General features: G+C 46.6%; 1 protein-coding gene across 5 annotated transcripts in view; it reads left to right on the forward strand.

Moving 5' to 3' along the window:
* Nucleotides 1-297: 297 nt before the first annotated feature.
* Nucleotides 298-20,219, forward strand: part of TRABD2A (TraB domain containing 2A) — a 90,419-nt gene continuing 70,497 nt past the window's right edge. For 4 of the 5 annotated variants that reach the window (XM_053932762.1, XM_053932767.1, XM_053932763.1 and 1 more), the window contains exons 1-2: nucleotides 298-496; nucleotides 18,286-18,846. In XM_053932762.1, the coding sequence (XP_053788737.1) occupies nucleotides 368-496; nucleotides 18,286-18,846 (690 nt within the window). In that variant the 5' untranslated portion in view covers nucleotides 298-367. Of the gene's footprint in view, nucleotides 497-1,947; nucleotides 2,018-18,285; nucleotides 18,847-20,219 lie in introns of those variants that run through there. The other variant, XM_053932765.1, reaches the window with a different exon arrangement.

Consider the following 20,219-nt stretch of genomic DNA (forward strand, 5'->3'; position numbering starts at 1 on the left):
GACCCCCCCGATGCCGTCCCACTGCCTGCCTCCGCTGCGACGGGCCCTGCGCCCTCCCCTTCCTCCCCCCGCCCCGCAGGGGACCTTTTAAGAGGAGGGGGCAGAGGCTGGAGGGCTTGGCTGGAGGACAGGGATGCTCCTGCGAGAGCTGTGGGATTGAATCGGACGGCCAAAACCAAAAACTAACAGAGAGGAGGAAGAAAAAAAAAAAAAAAAGAGGCAAAAAAAAAAAAAAAAAAAAAAAAAAAAAGAGGAAGAAAGAAAGAAAAGAAATAAGTAAAACGGGAGGTGCGGAAGCACGGCAAGGTGAGGGGACAAAACAGAAACCGCAGGGCGACGCAGTCCGCAGGCTGCGCGCAGCGCGGAGATGGTGCGCCCCGGTGGGCTGTGCCGCCTTCTGCTGCTGCTGCTGTTGCTGCTGCTGTTGCAGGGCTCCCTCCTCCTGCTGGCCACAGCCCGGCACGGCCGCGCCGCCGCCTGCCTGCTCCGCAGAAAGGTAAGCGCCGCTCGTGGTGCCCTCCTGCCTCGGGGTGTCCTCCTGCCCGGGGTGCGCTGCTGCCCGCCCCGCATCGGCAGCGCGGAGGACGCGGGTCTGGTCCCCTCGGGATGCGGTGACGGGAGGGGGTAGTGTGCGGGGCCGTCCCAGCCGCGGCTGAGTCCCCTCAGTCAGGCGGGCGCGTTGCACCGAGCTCGGGCGGCAAGCGCTCGGCTGCGTCACCGCGGCTTCCCGGGACTGCGAGGCAGGGTGCTGGGACCGTGCACGGGGGAGGAGGACCCTGGAGTGAACCCCAGCAGGATCTTTTGCCTGCGGTGAGCAGGACGAGCTGCGCTGCTCACCAGAAGACAGACTGGCCGGGAATGACTTGCTAACACCATCCCACGCAGGGTTACCTCCTAGTCCTACTTCAGAACGCCGAGTGTTCTGGAATAGGTTCGGACCAGCAAATGGCCATTTGGCGTGAAAACGCAGTTACACGTTATATTAGATTTTGCTCGTCTCCTAAACTTAGCAGCTTGACTGCAGTAGCTAGGAGCAGCATGCACTGATTTAGCCCCGGTGCATGGTTAGTACAGCAGGATCCCTGCTGCAAGTTAGGGGTGATGTTAAGGCCACTGTGAAGCTTGTGTAGACGGTGTCTGTAATTTCCATGAGAGATCAGAAAAGGTCGTTCTTGTTGAAGCTTGAAACTTCTGAGATAAAAGTACCAAAAATCATGTAGGAAAAGCCTTCTTGAACTTTGTGGTAACAGGCCGTCTGTGCTGTCTGTTGGCATCTACTTGGACCTGACATGCTTCTGGGATATGTGTACCAACACTTCACCTTCCCTCTCAGACAGGGTTAACTCCACCAGCACAGCTCATAAGGAAACTGGAAGCCCTTAGAAGTGCAGACCTGCTGCACCGGGGAGGTGCCAAAGCCACAGCAGGCTCACTGCAGGGTAGGTGTCAGAAAGTTTTGCAAATGAAGACGGTCTGCTCTGTGACTTTACTCCGCTCTCTCACCTGCTTCTGCACCTCCATGTAGCCCTTGTTCTTGGGAGCCTTCCTGCCTCTGTGAGCATGCTGGTTCCCCAGAATATCTTCTCCTAGGATTTAGGGCATGATGGAATCAGCCATATGCCAGGCTACATGTGCTTCACTGGAGGTGTCTGCCTGAGCTTGAGTTAAACAGAGCCTAACCCCACCTTGTGGCATGGTGTCTTTACAATTCGCTTGGAACCAGTTGTCAGCTGGATTTGTAGGTGGCCAGCTGTGACACTGCCATAAAGCCAGGTCAAGTCTTTGGAGTGGGTACCCCCTTCTCCTTGAGGGCATGAGGTGCAAAACATGTGGGCTGGTATGAAACTACTGCAAGGAGCTAGTGAGAGCAAGTACAAAGAGGACGGCTCCTGAGCAGACGTCATACTTGTGGAAGTGGATGACTTCACAGATTGGGTGGGACCTGCAGGAAGTTCTTTCTGAAAGAGTTGACTGTTCTGCCAGTTGCTAGCAAGACTGGAGGTAAAATGTGTTAATGGTAGGTAATTATCTGCTGATTACTCTGTCATTAAATGTGAGACCACCTGTAGTTCTGGAATAGGCAGGCCGTTTCCGAGGTCATTAGGACAGTGGTAATAACCACACTGTCCTGGAATGGCAGTGTCTGCCTTATTTACAAAACCGTTGAGTTTATCCATATGAATATTTACATGAACTCCTTAGGGAATACTGTCTTGTTCCTTTATCACCGCGGATGGCTTCTTAATTTACTTTAGTTCTTTATAGGATTCCTTTTTTACCTCTCTTAGGTAACTTTCTTCTTTTCATCAGGTTGCCTCAGTCTCTGCCATGAAAGAAGTATGTGTGTTGTTGTCTGAAAAGCTGCTATTTTAAGGAATGAACCTACAGTACTTCAGAAGGCTTTCTCATCATGACTCCAAATTATAGCTAAAGCTACAACCAATAATGTGTCTTATCATTCTCAAAAAAAAAAAAAAGAAAAAGAAAGACACTGAAAGCAATTAATTTAAAATAAAGTATGCTAGACTCTTTTTGGGTTGTATTCCAGATACTAAGTAATGTGGTCTGGTACTGCTTTCTTTTTGTTTAACATTGGAGTGTATTGGAAAAAATCAAAGCCAGAAATCAGGGATTAATTGTGGAATGCTTGTAGTTGTTGTTGGTTAGTATTTTATGATGTGTTGTTCCTGATAGAGGGCCAATTAATTTATATGGCTACTTCTCCCCATATATGCCCTTCAGCCAAACAAGTCATCTGTCTGTTCTTAACCTGTGGCTTTTTAGTTAAAAACTTTATTTTTCATTTCTAACGCTTTGGATATGTTCTGTTAGTAGCTGTAGCCAGTGCAGTGTTTATTCCCCAAGTGAGTTCTGCTTTCAGTCTTAAGCTGAGTTTGAGATTGTCAGTAATGCAGGTGGGCAAAAGCTCAAGATGAGTACTTTTAAAAATGTGGCTAACATTTTTGTGTGCATTACCGCAGTTGCATGGGCATGTAACGTGGTGAATAAAACCTTTGCCCCGATTAAGTATAAAGGAACACGGCAAGATAAGATGCTAGGATAGATAAGAGAGAGGGAGGAAGCCATAAGAGGTAGGGTTATAGGGCTGCCTGCCTGGGTGAAATATTGCATGCCATGTGCTTTGTCTTCTGTAGCTAGCAAGAAAAATAAGGCAGGAGAATATTGTGGATTGAGAAACAGTGCAGTTCTGGGCTGAGGTTTGGAAGGTGTGGCTGTGAGGTCAGGTGTTAAGGGTCCTGAAAGACAGTGAAGCCACAGAGGGCGCCTGCCTACACAGTGCTTTGTGCTTTTAAATGCATAGTCTACATAGATGAGATAGAAGATGGAAGGAAGCAGAACTCAAATAGAAGAAAGTAGTCCATGTCTGGAGTTCTCATCCAGTTCTTCAGTCTCTAGACAGCAGTTTTCCACCTCTGAGCCTTCATTCCCTACATTACCACAGCCGTCTGTCTATTATTTCTGTTTGGTTTTTTATACTGTCATGCTGTTCTAGATGTTTGGAGTGTTGTCACTAGATGAATTCTTTGTTCCTCCTGGTGTTTTTCTGAATTGTTTACTGGATGTTTGCCAATTTTACTCTTGTTAGTACGTCATTCAGCCCAATTTGAGCTGGCTTCTGTGAAAAAGGAAAAAAAAAAAAAGACACTTCTCTGATTTTCTTTGGCTTTTCTCTTCCAGAAGAATCATTGCTGTTTCACTTGAAGTGATGTAAGATATTTGACAAATGCAGTATTTGTGTATTTGAAGACTACAGGTTGCATCCTATAATGGATCTCTAAATAGTGCTGGAAAAGCAAGGTATTGGTGCTAGTTAAACTGAGCAAAATCTGAGGCTTGGGGTTTTTTAATCAAAAAGAAGGAACTTCAGCTCCCAAGGAAGTACCCTTGATATTGTTATAGGTAAAAATTGACCCAGCCGAATTAAAAAGAAAAAAACCAATAATTTTTATTATAAGGATCAATTTCTATCTGAGCTAGCCACAAAGAAAAGGACAGTGCCAAGCCCGGGATCGGCCCTGGGTGAGACGCAGGTTCAACCACTCTAGCAGAGGGTCTCTCCCATGCTTCACACCACCCGTCCTGCGTGAGCAGTTTTTATACAATTTATTTTGCTTGAGGCCGGGATTTCGGTGATCAGCCTTTTCTTTCCATTCAAAGTCCCACATAATTCATAAAGTCTCTTTTCTCTGCACCCCCGAGGTCCGGGAAGAATCGATGATGGAGTTAACGGGGAACCTGGCATTGACATGTATCTCCCGGAGATTCCAGCAATTCCAATCTCAGCGGGTACTTGGTGGTACTTCCGCTTGTGTGTTCCTAGATTATCTCAAGAAATGGCCTATCTCCGAGCGAGCCACTTGCATTAACTTGTAAATGAAGCCTTGTCTACAATGTTTTCGACATACATGAGACAGCCTCCCCCCTTTGCTCTGGCTTGCTTGCTTTGTGTCTATATTTAATCATATAAAAACTGCTATCTATATATCACTCTATAGGCACGAACTATGCCTACTACACATAACAATCCCTCCCCTTCTATATTAACACCTTAATTCATGCCTTTCTAAAAAATTCTACATTTAGTGGCTCCCCTGTTAATCCCTTTCGGTCACCTCCTAATATCTGAATTCTCTTAGTTCTCCCCATTCTTCCCTGGGAATTCCTTGGTAAAGTTTGTAAGTGTTTCCCCATCCCTTTATTTGTTCTTTAAACCTGGCCAAGGCCTCGGCTGCTCGGCTGTGTGGGTTTTCTTCTCTTAATTTCATGATTTTTGATACCTGATTGAATTTTCCTGTAGCACATTCTGGATCCGTGGGCCGGGCCGCCATCTGCATCCCCTGTACCACCGAGTGGATTAGCCTGATAAAACAGGGTATTGGGCAGGGCAAGAATATGATTCCAGCCATGGAACATACAATAAAAAATATTAATCTCTTCCACCAAACTCCATCAAATAAATGATCCCACCAGGATGTTTGGAGTATTGAATTCCATTTTTGTACAGGAACATGCGCTACACGTTTGATCTCAGTTGCCAGGTCTCTAATAGTTTCCCCATAATCATCAATTTCTATGCAACATTCCGATTCATTAAACTTCCCACAAACTCCTCCTTCCTCAGCCAGCAAATAGTCGAGCGCTATTCTATTTTGATATACAAAAGCTCTCATCTGGGAGTACTGCTTGGACAGCAGTTCAAGGGCATCCGAGGTGTGGTTGGGTACAATTTCTACCAAAGCCTGTAGTCTTATTAGGCGGTGTAATAAGTAGATCGGGGTCCTGTACCCCCAGGTTCCATCCTGGGCCCATGTAGCAGGACCATAGTATTCTATTATCCTTTCTGCGGGCCACTCTTCCTCACCCCAGGTCTGACCCCCACCAAAGATAGGGAATTTATTTTTCAAACTCCTCTTTCTCCTGCTTAAGGTCTTGTATAAGGGAGCCCCTAGTGAACTGCGTTCAGAACGAGGGAGGGTAAAGAAAACAGGTCTTATTAATCCTAGCGTACATGATCCCTTCCATCGCTGAGGTAACTCACTATACGCCTTCTTTCCACAAATCCAATATAAACCATTCGGGGCTTTCCACTTAGTTTTTGTGCTTTCAGGCTCATCCAGAATTTAGTCAATTCATTTAAGGACTGGTAGGGGTTAGCTCTGGGGCTTTTGTTCCAACAGAGTCCGATCTTATAGTTCCATCCACACTGATCCCCTTTTTCTTGACTCCAGTATCCTGTTGGACTTTCTGGCTGCCAGATCCAGCTTTTATTAATAGAATTCACAGTTAAAGTGGATATCCATGGGGTGTACACACTTCAGTGTATTCTTTCCCTTCCCGGCTAAGGCAGAATATTCCAATTACTTTTTTGTCCAAGATCCATTCCTCAGGCCTCTGAATTATTCTTGGGTTTTGGTATCCTCCCATTTTAACAATTGGTCCAGTGCTAAACACTCACCTTTCCATGGCTACTTCTCTGTGGACTTGAGTCCTCCGCAGATCCAGCAAGTAGTCAGGCCTAATTCCGTGGCAATTTCTTGCATCAGATCTACAAATAAATTTTGATCTGATGCGGGTAAGCCCCCGTTAGTGTATTGTTTCTCTAGCTGGTCATATTGTTCACTTAAGGTTTTTAACCTTTCCTGTTCCATTTTTCCCTTTCTCACCTCTGCCTCCTGTCTTTTTAACTCTTGTGTGCCCTGTTTTATTTTACTTTCCGGGTCCACCCCTTCCCTATTCTTTGAAAAACAAAGTATTCTGTCATACTGGAAGCAAGCTCGGTCATCCTGATCTCCTAAAAGATGAAGGATAACGGGTTCATTTCTGAGTGACTTCTTGCTCTCATAGTTCAAATTCTTCCCCACCCAGTATGTCTTACACCCTATTACACATATTCCCAACTGGTTGTCGTCATAGCACAGGGGATTTGCCTGGAAATAAGCTACAAACACGGATTCCATTTTTTGCCCAACCCATACAGTACAGTTGTACATATCACAGGCTGAGAGAGATACAGGTTCGGCATTCCTCTTATATATTTTATGTATTGGCTGCCCATCCTTAGGGGTCGCTTCTTGAAAATAGAATTCAGTTCTTTTTATTTTGTTTTCCCCCTGTTGAGTGCCATCCTGGGAACAAAATTCTTTTGCTCCATCCTTGCTGCAGTTTTTTGGGGCTGGGGATGTCGGACCCTCCAAATCCCCCTGTCCGTCTTGGACAGTCAAGTACGCATTGTCCGCACCTACTGTTGGGGCACCGCCCCTCCAGGTCGGAAGTATTACTTATTGGCATACTAATGTTGAGGCACGTTGCTAGACTCTGGTACGTCAGGATTATTCCCACCACTAACATTCCTCTGCCTATACCAACGCCCACTGGGTGGCAACCAGTGGCAGGGCAAACCATCTTCTTGGCAGCAGGAATAGTTTCCTGTGGTTTCATGCCAGGACTGAGCCGCATACCTCCATTTGAAAATGCCCCACTGGTGTAACTTAATGGCGTCTGCGCTGCAGGATACCTTGTTTAACCCTTTGGCACTCAACAGTAATGATTCGGGCCTTTGACCGTAGTTTACCCCTCAGCCCGTCTTGAAATAAGCGAAACCAAATTGCAGAATCTTGCTCGATTATCCCCAGTCTCATAGCGAGCCCTAAGACATGGCTAGTCAAGTACTGTTCCTGTTCCTGACACTTATCATGCAACCCTCCCAGCCAGTTTCCCTTTCTGCAGTGCTTCACCCAAACCTTACCACAATATTCACAAATAAAATGTGCAAATGGGTAACATACACAATCTGGTACAGAGCACCTTATCAGATCCCTATCAGTCATTTACTTGGCTGGCGCAGGGTTAATTTCAGGTCTTCCGGTGGGGAGGTGACTCTCCACTCTGGTGTCCCTTCCCGGAGTTCAATCTTCTTCACTTGCGACGCATGTGTCCACCCCTTCTCTGCTGTCCGTATTTCCGTATCTGTGGTCAGGAGGATGAGAAAGGGGCCTTCCCAGTGAGGTACTAGCGTAGCCTCCCTCCATGTTTTTATGAGTACCTTGTCCCCAGGTTGTATTTTGTGTATGGAGATGCCTAAGGGGGTGTTTTGCAGCATTATTCCTTGTTTCTGTAATTCCTGAAGGTTCTTGCTTATGGCTATGAGGTAGGGCTGTAGCTGCCCATCTTCTATTTTTGGATGTCCCACTGGCATGCCATGTTCATAAGGCATTCCATATAACATTTCAAAAGGGGAGAGCCCTGTCTCAGAGTGTGGCATAGTCTGAATGTTTAACAGCTAAGGGGAGGCATTTTACCCAGGACATTTTGGTTTCCATAATTAATTTTACCAATTGGGCTTTTAATGTTTGGTTCATTCTTTCAACTTGTCTGGAGCTCTGGGGGTGCCATGGGGTGTGATACTCCCAGCGGATTCCCAGAACCTCGACCAGTTGCTTAATCACTTTTGAGGCGAAGTGAGTCCCTTTATCTGAGTCTATACAATTTACTACCCCATATTGAGGTATGATTTCTTCCAGTAGGAACCTCGATACTGTTTGGGCTGTAGCCCAGGAGCATGGAATAGCTTCTACCCAATGGGTCAGCTTATCCACTATAACCAATAAGAATTTATATCTCCCCGCTTTAGGTAAATCAGTAAAATCAACCTGAATCCTCTCAAAAGGCCGGTATGCTATAGGGTGGTTTCCCAATGCCACCTGCTGGGCTTTTGCCCAATTAAAGTTTTGGCAAATCAGACACCCTTGTACCTCTTGCTTTGCCAATTCATAGATTCCTTTACACCCAAAGAATCTTAAGAATTAATTGTTCTGCGAGTGCCTGGGCCTCCCAATGTGTCTGTTGGTACAACCTCCCCAGTATTTTCCTGGTATAATCCTTGGACAGCAATTCCCTCCCATCTGGTAATAGCCACTTACCTTCTCTCAGCTGAACCCCGATCTTCTGGTATCCTTCAGTCTCCTTTTGAGAAGGATGTGGGGGTATTCTTGGACTTCCCCTCCCCCGATCTCCGGAGTGCTTACTTTCAGTAAAGCTACGCTCTTTGCCTCCTTATCTGCTAGGTTGTTTCCTCAGGTTCTGAACTGCATCCCAGTCTGATGTCCTTTTACGTGGATTATGGCAATTGCCTTCAGCCCCCTGATGGCCTCCAAGATTTTTCTGATTATTTCCTCATGCACCAGCCCTCGCCCCCGGGTATTAAGCAGTCCTGTTTCCTCCCAAATTTTCTCAAAGGTGTGTACTACTCCAAATGCATATTTCGAATCTGTGAAGATCGTTCCCCTTTTCCCTTTTAGTTTCTGTAAAGCCTTATAGAGCATAGAGCTTGCAAGCTTGGGCTGACCAGCTGGCACTCAGGGATCCTGATTCTACCACCTCCCCAGTTTTCCCATTTATTACAGCATACCCAGATTTCCTTTTCCCATAGACAACCCTTGCTGACCTGTCCACAAACCATTTTTCCCCATCTTCTAGTTCTTCCTCCTCTAAGTCAGGTCTGATTTTAGTTTGTAACTCCACTATCTCAGCACAATTATGAGAAGGAACTCCTGTGGCTTCCCCAAACATGAAGGGGGCAGGATTTTGTGCCGAAGTAGTCCGTAGCTCTAATTCATGAGAGTGAATTAGGATGGCTTCATATTTCAGGAGCCTAGCGTCTGTCAGCCACTTATCCACCTTCTGCTGTAAAATACTCCTTATATTTTAGGGGGTGTAGACTACTGATGAGGCCCTGAAGGTTACTTTCTTGGCCTCTTCTACTAAGATTGCCACTGCCACAGTGGCTTGCAGGCAAGTGGGTCACCCCCTGCTCACAGGGTGCAGGAGTTTTGATACAAACCCAACTGGCTTCTTGGTCCCCGTCCAGTCCTGAGTTAGGACTCCATGGGCAGTGTGATTGCTAACATCCACAAATATTTGGAAGGGCCTTTTTACATCTGGGAGGCTTAATACTGGGGCTGCCATGAGGGTTTCCTTGAAGCCCTTGAAGCCCTCCTCATCCTGTTTTGTCCACTTAAGCCTGTCTGTGGTAAGCTTCTCCTAAAGAAATCTTACCTTCTCGCTGTAACCTTCAATCCATTGCCTGCAGTAACGCAAGAGCCCCAGTAGTTGTCTGACTTCCCTCTTTGTTTTTGGTGGAGGTAAGGTGAGGATTCCTGCTACCCTGTCTGGGTCTAATTTCTTTTTACCTTTTGTCAGCCAATATCCTAGGTATTTCACCTCGGGCTCCATGAACTGTAGTTTAGATTTTGAGACCTTCAGCCCCTTCTCTCCTGGAAAATTTAGCAAAGCTATAGTGCCAGCCCTTACATCATCCTCTTTGGGACCAGCTACCAGCAGATCATCCACCTATTGCAGTAATTTGGTCCCCTGTACTGGCACAAACTCACTTAATAGTTTTTCAAGGGCCTGTCCGAAGACATTTGGTGAATCAACAAATCCTTGTGGCAGAGTGGTCCGACTTAGTTGCTGCTTCCTTTTTGTCTCCGGATCCTCCCACTGGAAGGCAAAATAGTCCTGACTTTCCTTGGCTAAAGGACAAGTCCAGAAGGCATCCTTTAAATCTATGACACTATACCAAGTGTCCTCTGGAGATATGTTATTTAACAAGGTGTAGGGGTTTGAGAACGTAGGGAACAAGGTTTTTGTTCTCTGATTTATGGCCCTCAGGTCCTGCACCAGCCAGTAACTCCCATCTGATTTTTGCACTGCCAGTATAGAGGTGTTATGCCTCGACATACAAGGTTCCAGCATACTCCTTTTTATTAAGTCCTCTATTATAGGTTTTAATCCCCGTCTGCCTTCCAGGGGGATGGGATATTGTTTGATCCATATAGGATCCTCCGGCCTCTCTATTTCAATGTGTATGGGTTCCATATACAACTGCCCCGCCTCCCCTTGAGTGTACCAGACCTTGGGCTTTATTTCCTTTTCATCCTCAACAGTTAACTTATATAGACTCACTGTGAGCTGTGATTCCTGTGCAATTAGACTGATTCCTAGGACTACCATCAAGTCCTGCCCCAATAAATTATAGTCCACTTCTTCTACTAATAAGATATTCCCGAGGCAGATTTTATTTTCAGATTCTATTTTTCACATCTTTTAGTAGTGGTACCTTGAAAGGTTCCTCTTTTGCCCCAATAACCACCATTGAATCTTTACTTTTTGTACACCCGGGCGGCAGTTTTTGGACCGTGGTCCTTTCTGCCTCTGAATCAACCAAAAAAACCAGCTCCTGTTTCTGGGGTCCTACTTTTAATTTTATCAAGGGCTCTCCAGGTGTTCTGGACCCCAAATTATAGAGCCCCTGATACCTCTAATCATCCTGAAAAATGGTTTCATCCTTTATTTTTTTCTTGCACTCCCTCTTAAAGTGCCCCCTCTGTTTGCAGTAAAAGCACTTGGGGCCACTTACCTGACTGCTTTGTGTCCTTTCCTTGGGGCTGGTGGGCTTGTGCTGGCTTCCCCGAGTTTTTGACTTGCTCCTGCCTTTGGGCTTCCCTGACCGCCGCTACCAATACCCTGCCTGTGCCTTTTGCCTCTCATCTTGCCATCTCATATAAACCTTCTGGGCCTCCCTTAGCAATTCCTGCATGCTTTTCTCCTGCCAATTTTCTGTTTTCTCCAATTTCTTCCGAATAACCTCCCATGATTTGGCCATGAATTGAGATTTTAACAAAATTCCCCCAACGGGAGAGTCAGGGTCTATCCCCGAATACATTTGGAGGCTTCTTCTAAGCCTCTCTAGCCATTTGGTGGGCATCTCGTCCCTCCCTTGACCCTCCCCCAATGCTTTACTGATGTTCTGTCCCTTTGGCACAGCCCCCCAGATATGTTGTATTACCATGTTCCTCAGTCCAGTCATTTTGAGCCGGTCCTCCTCCGCCTGGTCGTTCCACTGTTGCCTCTGTTCAGGCCATTTTGTGGTGCCACTCCCGCCCTGGGGGTTCCTGAATTCCCAGTCCTTTATAGCAGCCTGTCTTATCATATCCCGCTCCTCAGCATTAAACAAGTACCTTAGTATAGCGGTGATATCATCATATGAATAAATGCTGTTTCCCAAGAACTCATTCAACCTCTCCGCCCCTCCCAGAGGGTCATCCATTAATTTTCCCATTTCCCTCTTAAAAGCTCTCACATCTCCCGTGTTAATTGGTACGTTTATGTATCCGATAACTCCTGGAGCGGTGGGTACTTCCCTTAGAGGGTGGAGGTTGGGTCTATTATCCTCATCCTCGTTGGTGTTATCCCTCCTCGTTTTCTGCAGGGTTCTACTGGCGGGAGGAGATGTGGATCCCCCAGTGTGAAGTGTGTGGCTAAAGTCACCTGTGTGTTGTGTGGGGAGGGGGGGTTGGGAAAGTCCTGGTGCATCCGAAACTGCTGGCACCAAAGGCTGTGTATTAAATGGTGGTGCCAATGCCCGTGTGGGTTATGATGGGGGGGCTGCTGAAGCGGGTATGGGGGCCTGTGCTTGAGGAGGAGGGACCTGATATGGTGGCGGGAGATTCTCTAGAGCTGAAATCCCATGCATTGCTAGGACTTACCTTGTTGCCAGAGGTCTTAACCAGGAATAGCCTTGTACTGGCATATTCCCATAACCTGGCATATTCCATTTCCTCACTGTCTGGCCCATTTTCCCCGTACAGATAGTCAAATAGGGCTTGGCACATTCTCGTATCAAAAGTGCCGTGCATGGGCCAAAACATGCACTTCCTGATTTCCAGGCCCCCCATACTTCTACACAATAATAGATAATTTTCTCCTTTAATTTCCCCTGCCTTGCGGGACACTCCTCCAATGTTCCAACATCCATCCCAGGGGACTTTCCCTCGGGATTTCAGGCACCCCGTCCCTCTTTCCCTTGTTCGATTTCCCTGATTTCTCTGGGGTTTTTCCCCTGAATCTTACTTTTCTTTTGACCCATTTTTAGAATTTCCTTACCGTACCTCTGTGTCGATCCCCGAAAATGACTCCAAAACCAACTGGCCGTCAATGCGCATGTGGCTTGGTCTTCTCCTGACCGAGTCTTATCAGCCTACTAGCCGCACAGTGAACTGATCTGTGAGTTTTTGGCTGATAACAATGAGCTCTCTTACCTCTTTTTCTTCTGGACTCCCATGTCCTAGGTCGAAGGGGTTTTCCAGTCCTCGAGTATCCAAGAATGCTCCTTCCTCCTCCGATCCTCCCGTGACCAAACCCCTGAACCCCCTTTGAGTTGCAGGCGTTATTATGTGATATGAGTTCACCCGATTTCAATCACTTCCCCCGCAACTGACCACTTTTCTCGCGGAAGAGTGGAACTGTGATTTTGGGGTCCGCTCTCGCCCCGTGATGATGTCACGTCTCACACACACATCCGATCACACCCCACTCAACCACGCGATGCTTACGGTCCTTTTCCCTGCGTGGATTCTTGGTGCACGTAGATTTTTATGAGTGAAAAAATTAACCACAGCCTCAGAGATTCTGCTCTGAGTTCCCGAGAGCTCTGGGCCCGTTTTTATCCCTTTCTGATTGTGGCTTTCCCTTTGGCTTTTAGTTCAGGGTCTGATGGGTTCCGTGGGTTTCCCGATCCTGTCCAGCCGCTGAAATCAGTGGGGCACCGCCCGGACCAAGGACAGGGAGCCCTTGGATGGCCCAAATCAGATCACGTCAGGCTCACCAAGATTGTTTAGGCAAAAATTGACCCAGCTGAATTAAAAAGAAAAAACCCAATAATTTTTATTATAAGATCAAATTCTATCTGAGCCAGCTACAAAGAAAAGGACAGTGCCAAGCCCGGGATTGGCGCTGGATGAGACACAGGTTCAACCACTCTAGCAGAGGGTCTCTCCCATGCTTCACACCACCCGTCCTGCGTGAGCAGTTTTTATACAATTTATTTTGCTTGAGGCTGGGATTTCGGTGATCAGCCTTTTCTTTCCATTCAAAGTCCCACATATTCATAAAGTCTCTTTTCTCTGCACCAGAGGTCTGGGAAGTGATGTGCATCAATGATGGAATTATGGGAACCCAGCATTGAGATGCATCTCTCAGAGATTCCAGCAATTCCAATCTCAGCGGGTACTTGGTGGTACTTCGCTTGTGTGTTCCTAGATTATCTCAAGAAATGGCCCATATCCAAGTGAGCCACTTGCATTAATTTGTAAATGAAGCCTTGTCTACAATGTTTTCGACATACATGAGACAGCCTCCCCCCTTTGCTCTGGCTTGCTTGCTTTGTGTCTATATTTAATCATATAAAAACTGCTATCTATATATCACTCTATAGGCACAAATTATGCCTACTACACATAATAATGTGCACCATGCTTTCCCAGAATTTTTGCAGTGGACACCGTTGTCCTGTCTTGTTGGGGAAGTACTGTCTGTCCCTGTGCGTCCCCATTGCATCTCAGTGGACACTCAGTGGACTTTGTCTCCTGTGCAGCCTTAGTTGAGAAGGAGGCTTTCCAAGTCTTGTGGTAGGGAGTGGATCCAACAAGTCCCAGTGTATTCTCTGTGACAGTGTCAGCTTTTTCACCTAGGGAGGTAAAGCAGAGAAGAAGGCACCATGTTGTAGTGCTGAGCATTTAGAAATACCTTGATCTGATGGTTGCTTGGACCTTTGTGTGGCAGCAAGTTGGGAGACCTGTGCTGTCTTGTGAGACTGCCACTCTTTGCTCTTGCTTAGGATTTTTCCCGTGATGAGTAATGCTTTGGGTACTACCTGTAAATTGTAGAGTGGAGACAGAAATATATATCCATGCATCTTGATCTATTCATGAACCTTTTTGTTGTTACGCTGCTGGAACTGAAATTCCTCATGCTGTACAGCCCAGCTGCCATAAGCCTGCAATAAAACACTTTTTGACTGTAATTTGTTAGTTTTAAAGCACCTTTTTTTTTTTTTTATTGCAACAGCTGTGTGAAAGTATCTTACTGCAAATGAAAATTGGGCTGTAGCACTTTTATCTACTGCCTGCTTTCAGGGAAGTGAGGTGCCACGGTGATGGTGTATGGTGTGATGCTGAACAAGTCTCGGCGCTGCTCCTGTGCTATTTCATGCCTACCTAGAGCTCTGTTTAACAGCTTCCCTTTTATGGTATTGGGGTGAGATTATATCCTTGCTTTTTCCCCTCTCTGAAGCTGCATTGAGACATGCGAGAGCTCCAGGAGGTGGGCAGGGAGATGGGAGTGCCTAAAGGTACAGCAGGGGAAGACAGGCCTGCTCAGGCACACTAAGGGCAAAGCGGGGAGGCTGTCTCATGTATGTTGAAACCTTCCCCCACTTGCACAGGAGACTGTTTGCAGGGGTCTGGCACAGAGGCAGAGCAGTGCTGGGATTCCAGTCTCCACTTTGGAAGGAAAAGGAGTTGCCAAAGGAGTGTGAGGCACCAGCAGCTGTGGTGCTGTGGTCCCACTTTTAGAGGTAGAGTGAGGTTTGGGAGCTCCCCATATACCATCCATCACTTGGTGATGATAACAACTGCTGATGCCTTGAAACTGATTCTGCAGGGTCCAGGGAGTTTCCCATTAGTGGTTGGACACTGAGGTTTTCTGCTCTCTCATGCTGGCTCCAAGCTTTCTGTGAAGGCCTGAGTGGTGCTTAGAGTGATTCTCAAGTTCATGACTACTCCTTTTGACATGCAAGTGTCAGCAAGAGTGCTCAGGTGCTTTGCTTTGTAATGTCAGGGTCTTGAGAACTGTGAAAATTTTTGTGATGTCTCAGCCTGCTTTCCTTCTGCCTGTGCTACAGGCTCTTTAAAGGAAGACTTCATGTACTCTGTGCCTGATGGCCTATTTTATTTCTTCAGAGGTACCACTGGTACCAGGCAGTATTGCCCTGCTTTCAGTATCCGATTATGGAAGTTATGGGGATAAGCAGAGAAAAAAAAAAAAAAAAAGAGTATAATGCCAAAAGCCTTTCTAGCTGGGCTGTGTGCAGTAGTCCAGAGCAGTGCTAATGATCATGTTAAAGTCTGGTACCAGTCATCTGGGCTTGAGCCTTCTTGCTGAATTTATTGAGGAGTGGAAAAGCTGGCAGGTGACCACTTGTTCTGCACGATTCCTTGCAGTTGTAGCTGGTTTTGTGCACTCCCACATAACATGATCAGACTTGTGCAAAGAGGAGAAGTATTGACCTCCTAACCTCATGCGTGTCCCAGGTGCCTCCTCTGTTTTTTATACTTGCAGTAGATGGAAAGCAGCACTTCTGGTCCTTCCTCCTTGCTGCCTGACCACTACATGACCACCACAGTGGCATGCCCCTTCCATTTTCCCCTTCTGACTAATGTTGGGGGAAAACTCTTTCTCATTTTCCCTCTTGTTTTACTTTGTATATTCATTCTTTTGTATTCTTCTCAGATACACCTGTTTGCCCTGTATCTTTGGTACCCCCTGATGCTCTTCATGTTGCCCTGTATCTTTGGTACCCCCTGATGCTCTTCATGTTTCTTAACCCTTCTTCCTATGGTCTTCAGGAGAGTTTTTGTGCTCTGTAATTCAGATGTGCATTCCAGGACTGTCCTGTAGGATTTGGAATTGTAGGATGGTGTTGCCAGGGTCTGAAGTATCCTTCAGACTCTTGATCTGCTGCAGAACAATCTGAAGAGTCCTTTGGAATATATTTGGTTTGTACACTGCTCTTGGGCACGTGGTGCAGTTCTTGGGGCTGTCCCATGCAGCTCCAGGAGTTGGACTTCAATGAGCTCAGGATATTCTATATTCTGTAGTCATGCAGGTGAAGTGGACTGGTGGTAGCACTTTGCTGAAGTGCTGCCTGATCTGTGGCCTGGTTTTGTTGTAAAGAGCTGCTGGAGAATGTTGTCTGGGATGAGTCATTGCAGAGCAGTCTTTAAGATTAGCCTTTCTGACCCCGAGTCTTTAGTGCCAGAAATTTATAGGCAATGTGCTTCCAGTAAATTCCTCCAAGCAGCCTGTTCTGCTTTTGGCAGGCTTCTTAGATCAGCACACATGCACAGTTAGCCCCAGTGCTGAGGTTAGAGTTATCTGCTGGCTCAAGACTGACCAGATGTTTGAGTGCATCTGGAAGCCTGTTCTCTTACTTAGGCATGTAAAGGCTACCTCTTCCTATCTGTGCAGACAGACACCGCTTGTATCCATTGTTCCAGTAAGTACTGTGGCACCAAGAAGGCTGTGCCTGCTGCTGGTGTAAAGTGAGTTGAAAGGATTCAAGCAGGATCCATGTTGTCCCATCCGCTCTTCTGTCCCGTGGGAACACCACAAACCTGTATTGAGGTATCTCAGGTAATGCTGTGAGGTGTATTTTCCAGCAGAACAAATTTAAATCTGATTCTGACTTTGTGATGGCTGTGGGTTTTGAGAGCTTTTAAAAGCTAATTTAAAAGGAGATGCTTTTTTTTTATTCCTCTGTGTTAACAAGTAGATACCCTGAAACCACAGGCCAAGTTTGGCCTGCGGAGAAATTTTTTTTGCACTCTCTTCTCTGCTACTCAAAAAAGAGTACTGGATCGTGAGGGGTCTTTACTGAGTGTCTGTCTGCCATGTGCAAAACTTTATTTCTGCCTGTTCCAGCAAGTCTGCCTGCCAGCTACTCTTTTTTTTTTTTTTTTTTTTGGTGTCTTGCTTTACTGTTTACTTGCTTTACTGTTACTCTTTTTTTTTTTTTTTTTGGTGTCTTGCTGTTGTGTTATAATCCCAGCTATCAACTGCACTCATTAAATTCCTGTTTCATGCAAGAGAGGTTGCAAGAGAACACTGGAAGGATGAATTGTTGGGTTCAGATAATGACAACTTAATAGATAAAGCAAAAGTCATGCACACAAGAAAAGCAAAATGAGGAATTAATGCACCACTTCCCAGGGCAGGCAGATGTTCAGCCATCCCCAGGAAAGCAGGCTCCATTACATGTAGCAGTGATTTGAGAAGACAAAACCTATTGACATCATTCTGAATGTCCTCTCTCCTCTCCCCCCACCCTCCCTGGCTTTTTGTGCTGAGCATGATGCCATATGGTATGGAATATTGCTTTAGTCAGTTAGGGTCAGCTCTCCTGTGTGTCATCCCCTCCCAATATCTTGTGCACCCTCAGCATGCGTGCTCACAGTCATACGACATGGAGAAAAGGCCTTGGCTCTGTGCAAGCACTGCTCAGCAATAACAAAAACTTCTCTATAATACCAGCACCGTTTTCAGCACTAATCAAAAACTCAGCCCCATACCAGCCACTGAGAAGACAATGAACTCCACCCCAACCAAAACCAGTATAGTCAAGTGGGAAGTTCACCCATGATGCTGTACCATCTTCTGACTAAGTGGCACAGCAGTTTCTTTGATGAAAGGTGCCTTGCTGTGCTGAAGTGAGAGGTGAAAGTGATAGAAATCCTGCTGTCTTGCTTTGCTTCAGCAAGTGGTGCCAATTTTTGACTTGATGAAAGGCAGAAGTTGGGTAAGTATTGTGCCTGAATCATGGTGTGCTAGGGTAGTGCCCTGCTTCTGCTTTTGGTAGATACCCAGATGATGTATCAGGTAATACTACTGTTGAGAAGATACAGTGTTGTCTTTCAGGAGGAGAAAGCCCAAGCCAATGTTCTTATGTTTTTATTTCATGAAAATGGAATTTTTACCTCAGGGGGTAACAATGGTCAAAGAGGACTTTATGTGAGTAAAGTCACTTTAGGAAAAGTCCATGCTGGCAAGCTGCTGAGCCAGGTGACCTGCTGTTTTGTTTAAGCCCTCTGCTGCAGTGGCCTAGTGTAAATGTGTGTACTTAATCAGCTGTGTCTCCCTCTCTCCCAGCAAAATGAGCTGAACTCCTTTCTCTGGACAATCAAGAGAGATCCCCCATCTTATTTCTTTGGCACCATCCATGTCCCATACACGCGTGTCTGGGATTTTATCCCAGAGAACTCCAAGAAAGCCTTCCAGCAGAGCCACATCGTGTACTTTGAGCTGGATCTCACTGACCCCTACACCATCTCAGCTCTCACCAGCTGCCAACTCCTGCCAAAGGGGAAGAATCTCCAAGATGTGCTGCCCCGAGACATCTACCGCCGGCTGAAGCGGCACCTGGAGTATGTCAAGCTCATGATGCCATCCTGGATGACCCCAGACCAACGGGGCAAAGGGCTGTATGCAGACTATCTCTTCAATGCCATTGCTGGCAACTGGGAGCAGAAGAGGCCAGTCTGGGTGATGCTGATGGTGAACTCCCTGACAGAGGTAGACATCAAGTCACGAGGCGTCCCCGTCCTGGATCTGTTCCTGGCCCAGGAAGCAGAGCGGCTGAAGAAGCAAACAGGTGCTGTGGAGAAAGTGGAAGAGCAGTGCCACCCACTCAATGGGCTGAACGTCTCCCAGGTGAGGTGGAGTGGTGTCTAGGGTGCCAGGCTAGCTGCTGAGCTGGATATCGCAGCAGAAACAGCATGGGCTGGGGTGCGGGGTAAGTGCTTTCCACCCAGAGACTTGTGTCTGCTCCCTGCAGCCTGTGCCTTTGCCTGCATCCTTAGAAGAATTTGCTAGCACAGGATCAGGCCAGAGCTGAATTCACCCAGGCCTGGCCTGGGAAGACCCCTGTTTTCTTCCTTGGGCAGCCTTGGGCATGTTCTACCCTCAGAGACACCAGACCTTTGGATGTGTGCTCTCTAACTCTGACTGAGCTGCCCTGCAGGAGCTCAGGACAGGCTGGGGCTCAGTCTCCAAACTTGTTTTTGTAATAGCAAGTTAAAAAGAAAGAAGTGATTGCTTGGGGAAAGCAGGGGTGCTGTGAGTAGTGCTGAGAAGTAATTGCTGGTTGGAAGGTATCACAGTGAATATCTGATGCCCTCAGAAATAGGGTCCCATCATCCACAATGGGAAAAGTATTTTTTGTTTGTTGGGGTTTACTTTTCTTTTCCCTTCCTTTGTTACTAGGTGAGGGTCAGCACAGGACAACTTTCTTCAGGGAGCTTCACAGACTAGTATAGTCTCTGGTGCAAATGCCTTTGTGTTTGCAAACCTGTTGGACTTCAGCACTGTTTATGCAGCAGAATGACCTCTATGTTGTGCATGTGTTGGATGAGGTGCTTCTCTTTGAACAAAATACACCAGGCAGTAGTGTCTGTTGTTGTCTCTGCCCAGTGGGATCACAGGCATAATGTTGCTCTCTGACATGGGGTACCTTTGCGGCAGGGTGGTGCTAGTTTGGGGAGTGGAAGTGACATTTGCTTAGGAATAATCAAGACTTGCATTTTGCAGTATGCCCTAGTAGCACAAGATGGGAGGACCTGTAGTCATAGGGCTGGGGAGTTTTGACTGATGCCTGACCTTCTCCCCTGTCCTGTCACTGATGCATGGTTTGGAAGGGAAAGAGCAGAAGGCAAATGAAGCACAGCAAGGGCAGGGACAGCAGCCCAGGACAAATGTGTGAAGTGCTGCTACCCTGGACAACATTGGTGTAGGGACTATGGTGCAGGGAATAGCACTACAGCCCAGGCTGCATCACTTGAGCAGTCCTTTACTACAGGCAACTACTTCTGCACTTCTTTTTTCCATTGTTTGGATCTGGGCAACCTCATTTGCATCTCCAGTCTTTTGCTTAACACAGTGCTTTGAATCCTTATGCTGTTGTTTCTCACAGCTTACCTGGGAATAGGCTGGGAAGTCCCTTCTGTTCCAGCTCTTACCTGGTTGAGGATTTATAAGCATTATTGCCCATGTTTTTCTTTTGCTGGCATTGCCCCTATAGTTTATCA

The sequence above is a fragment of the Vidua chalybeata genome, chromosome Z (genome assembly GCF_026979565.1).
Source record: "Vidua chalybeata isolate OUT-0048 chromosome Z, bVidCha1 merged haplotype, whole genome shotgun sequence".
NCBI classification, from domain to species: Eukaryota; Metazoa; Chordata; class Aves; order Passeriformes; family Viduidae; genus Vidua; species Vidua chalybeata.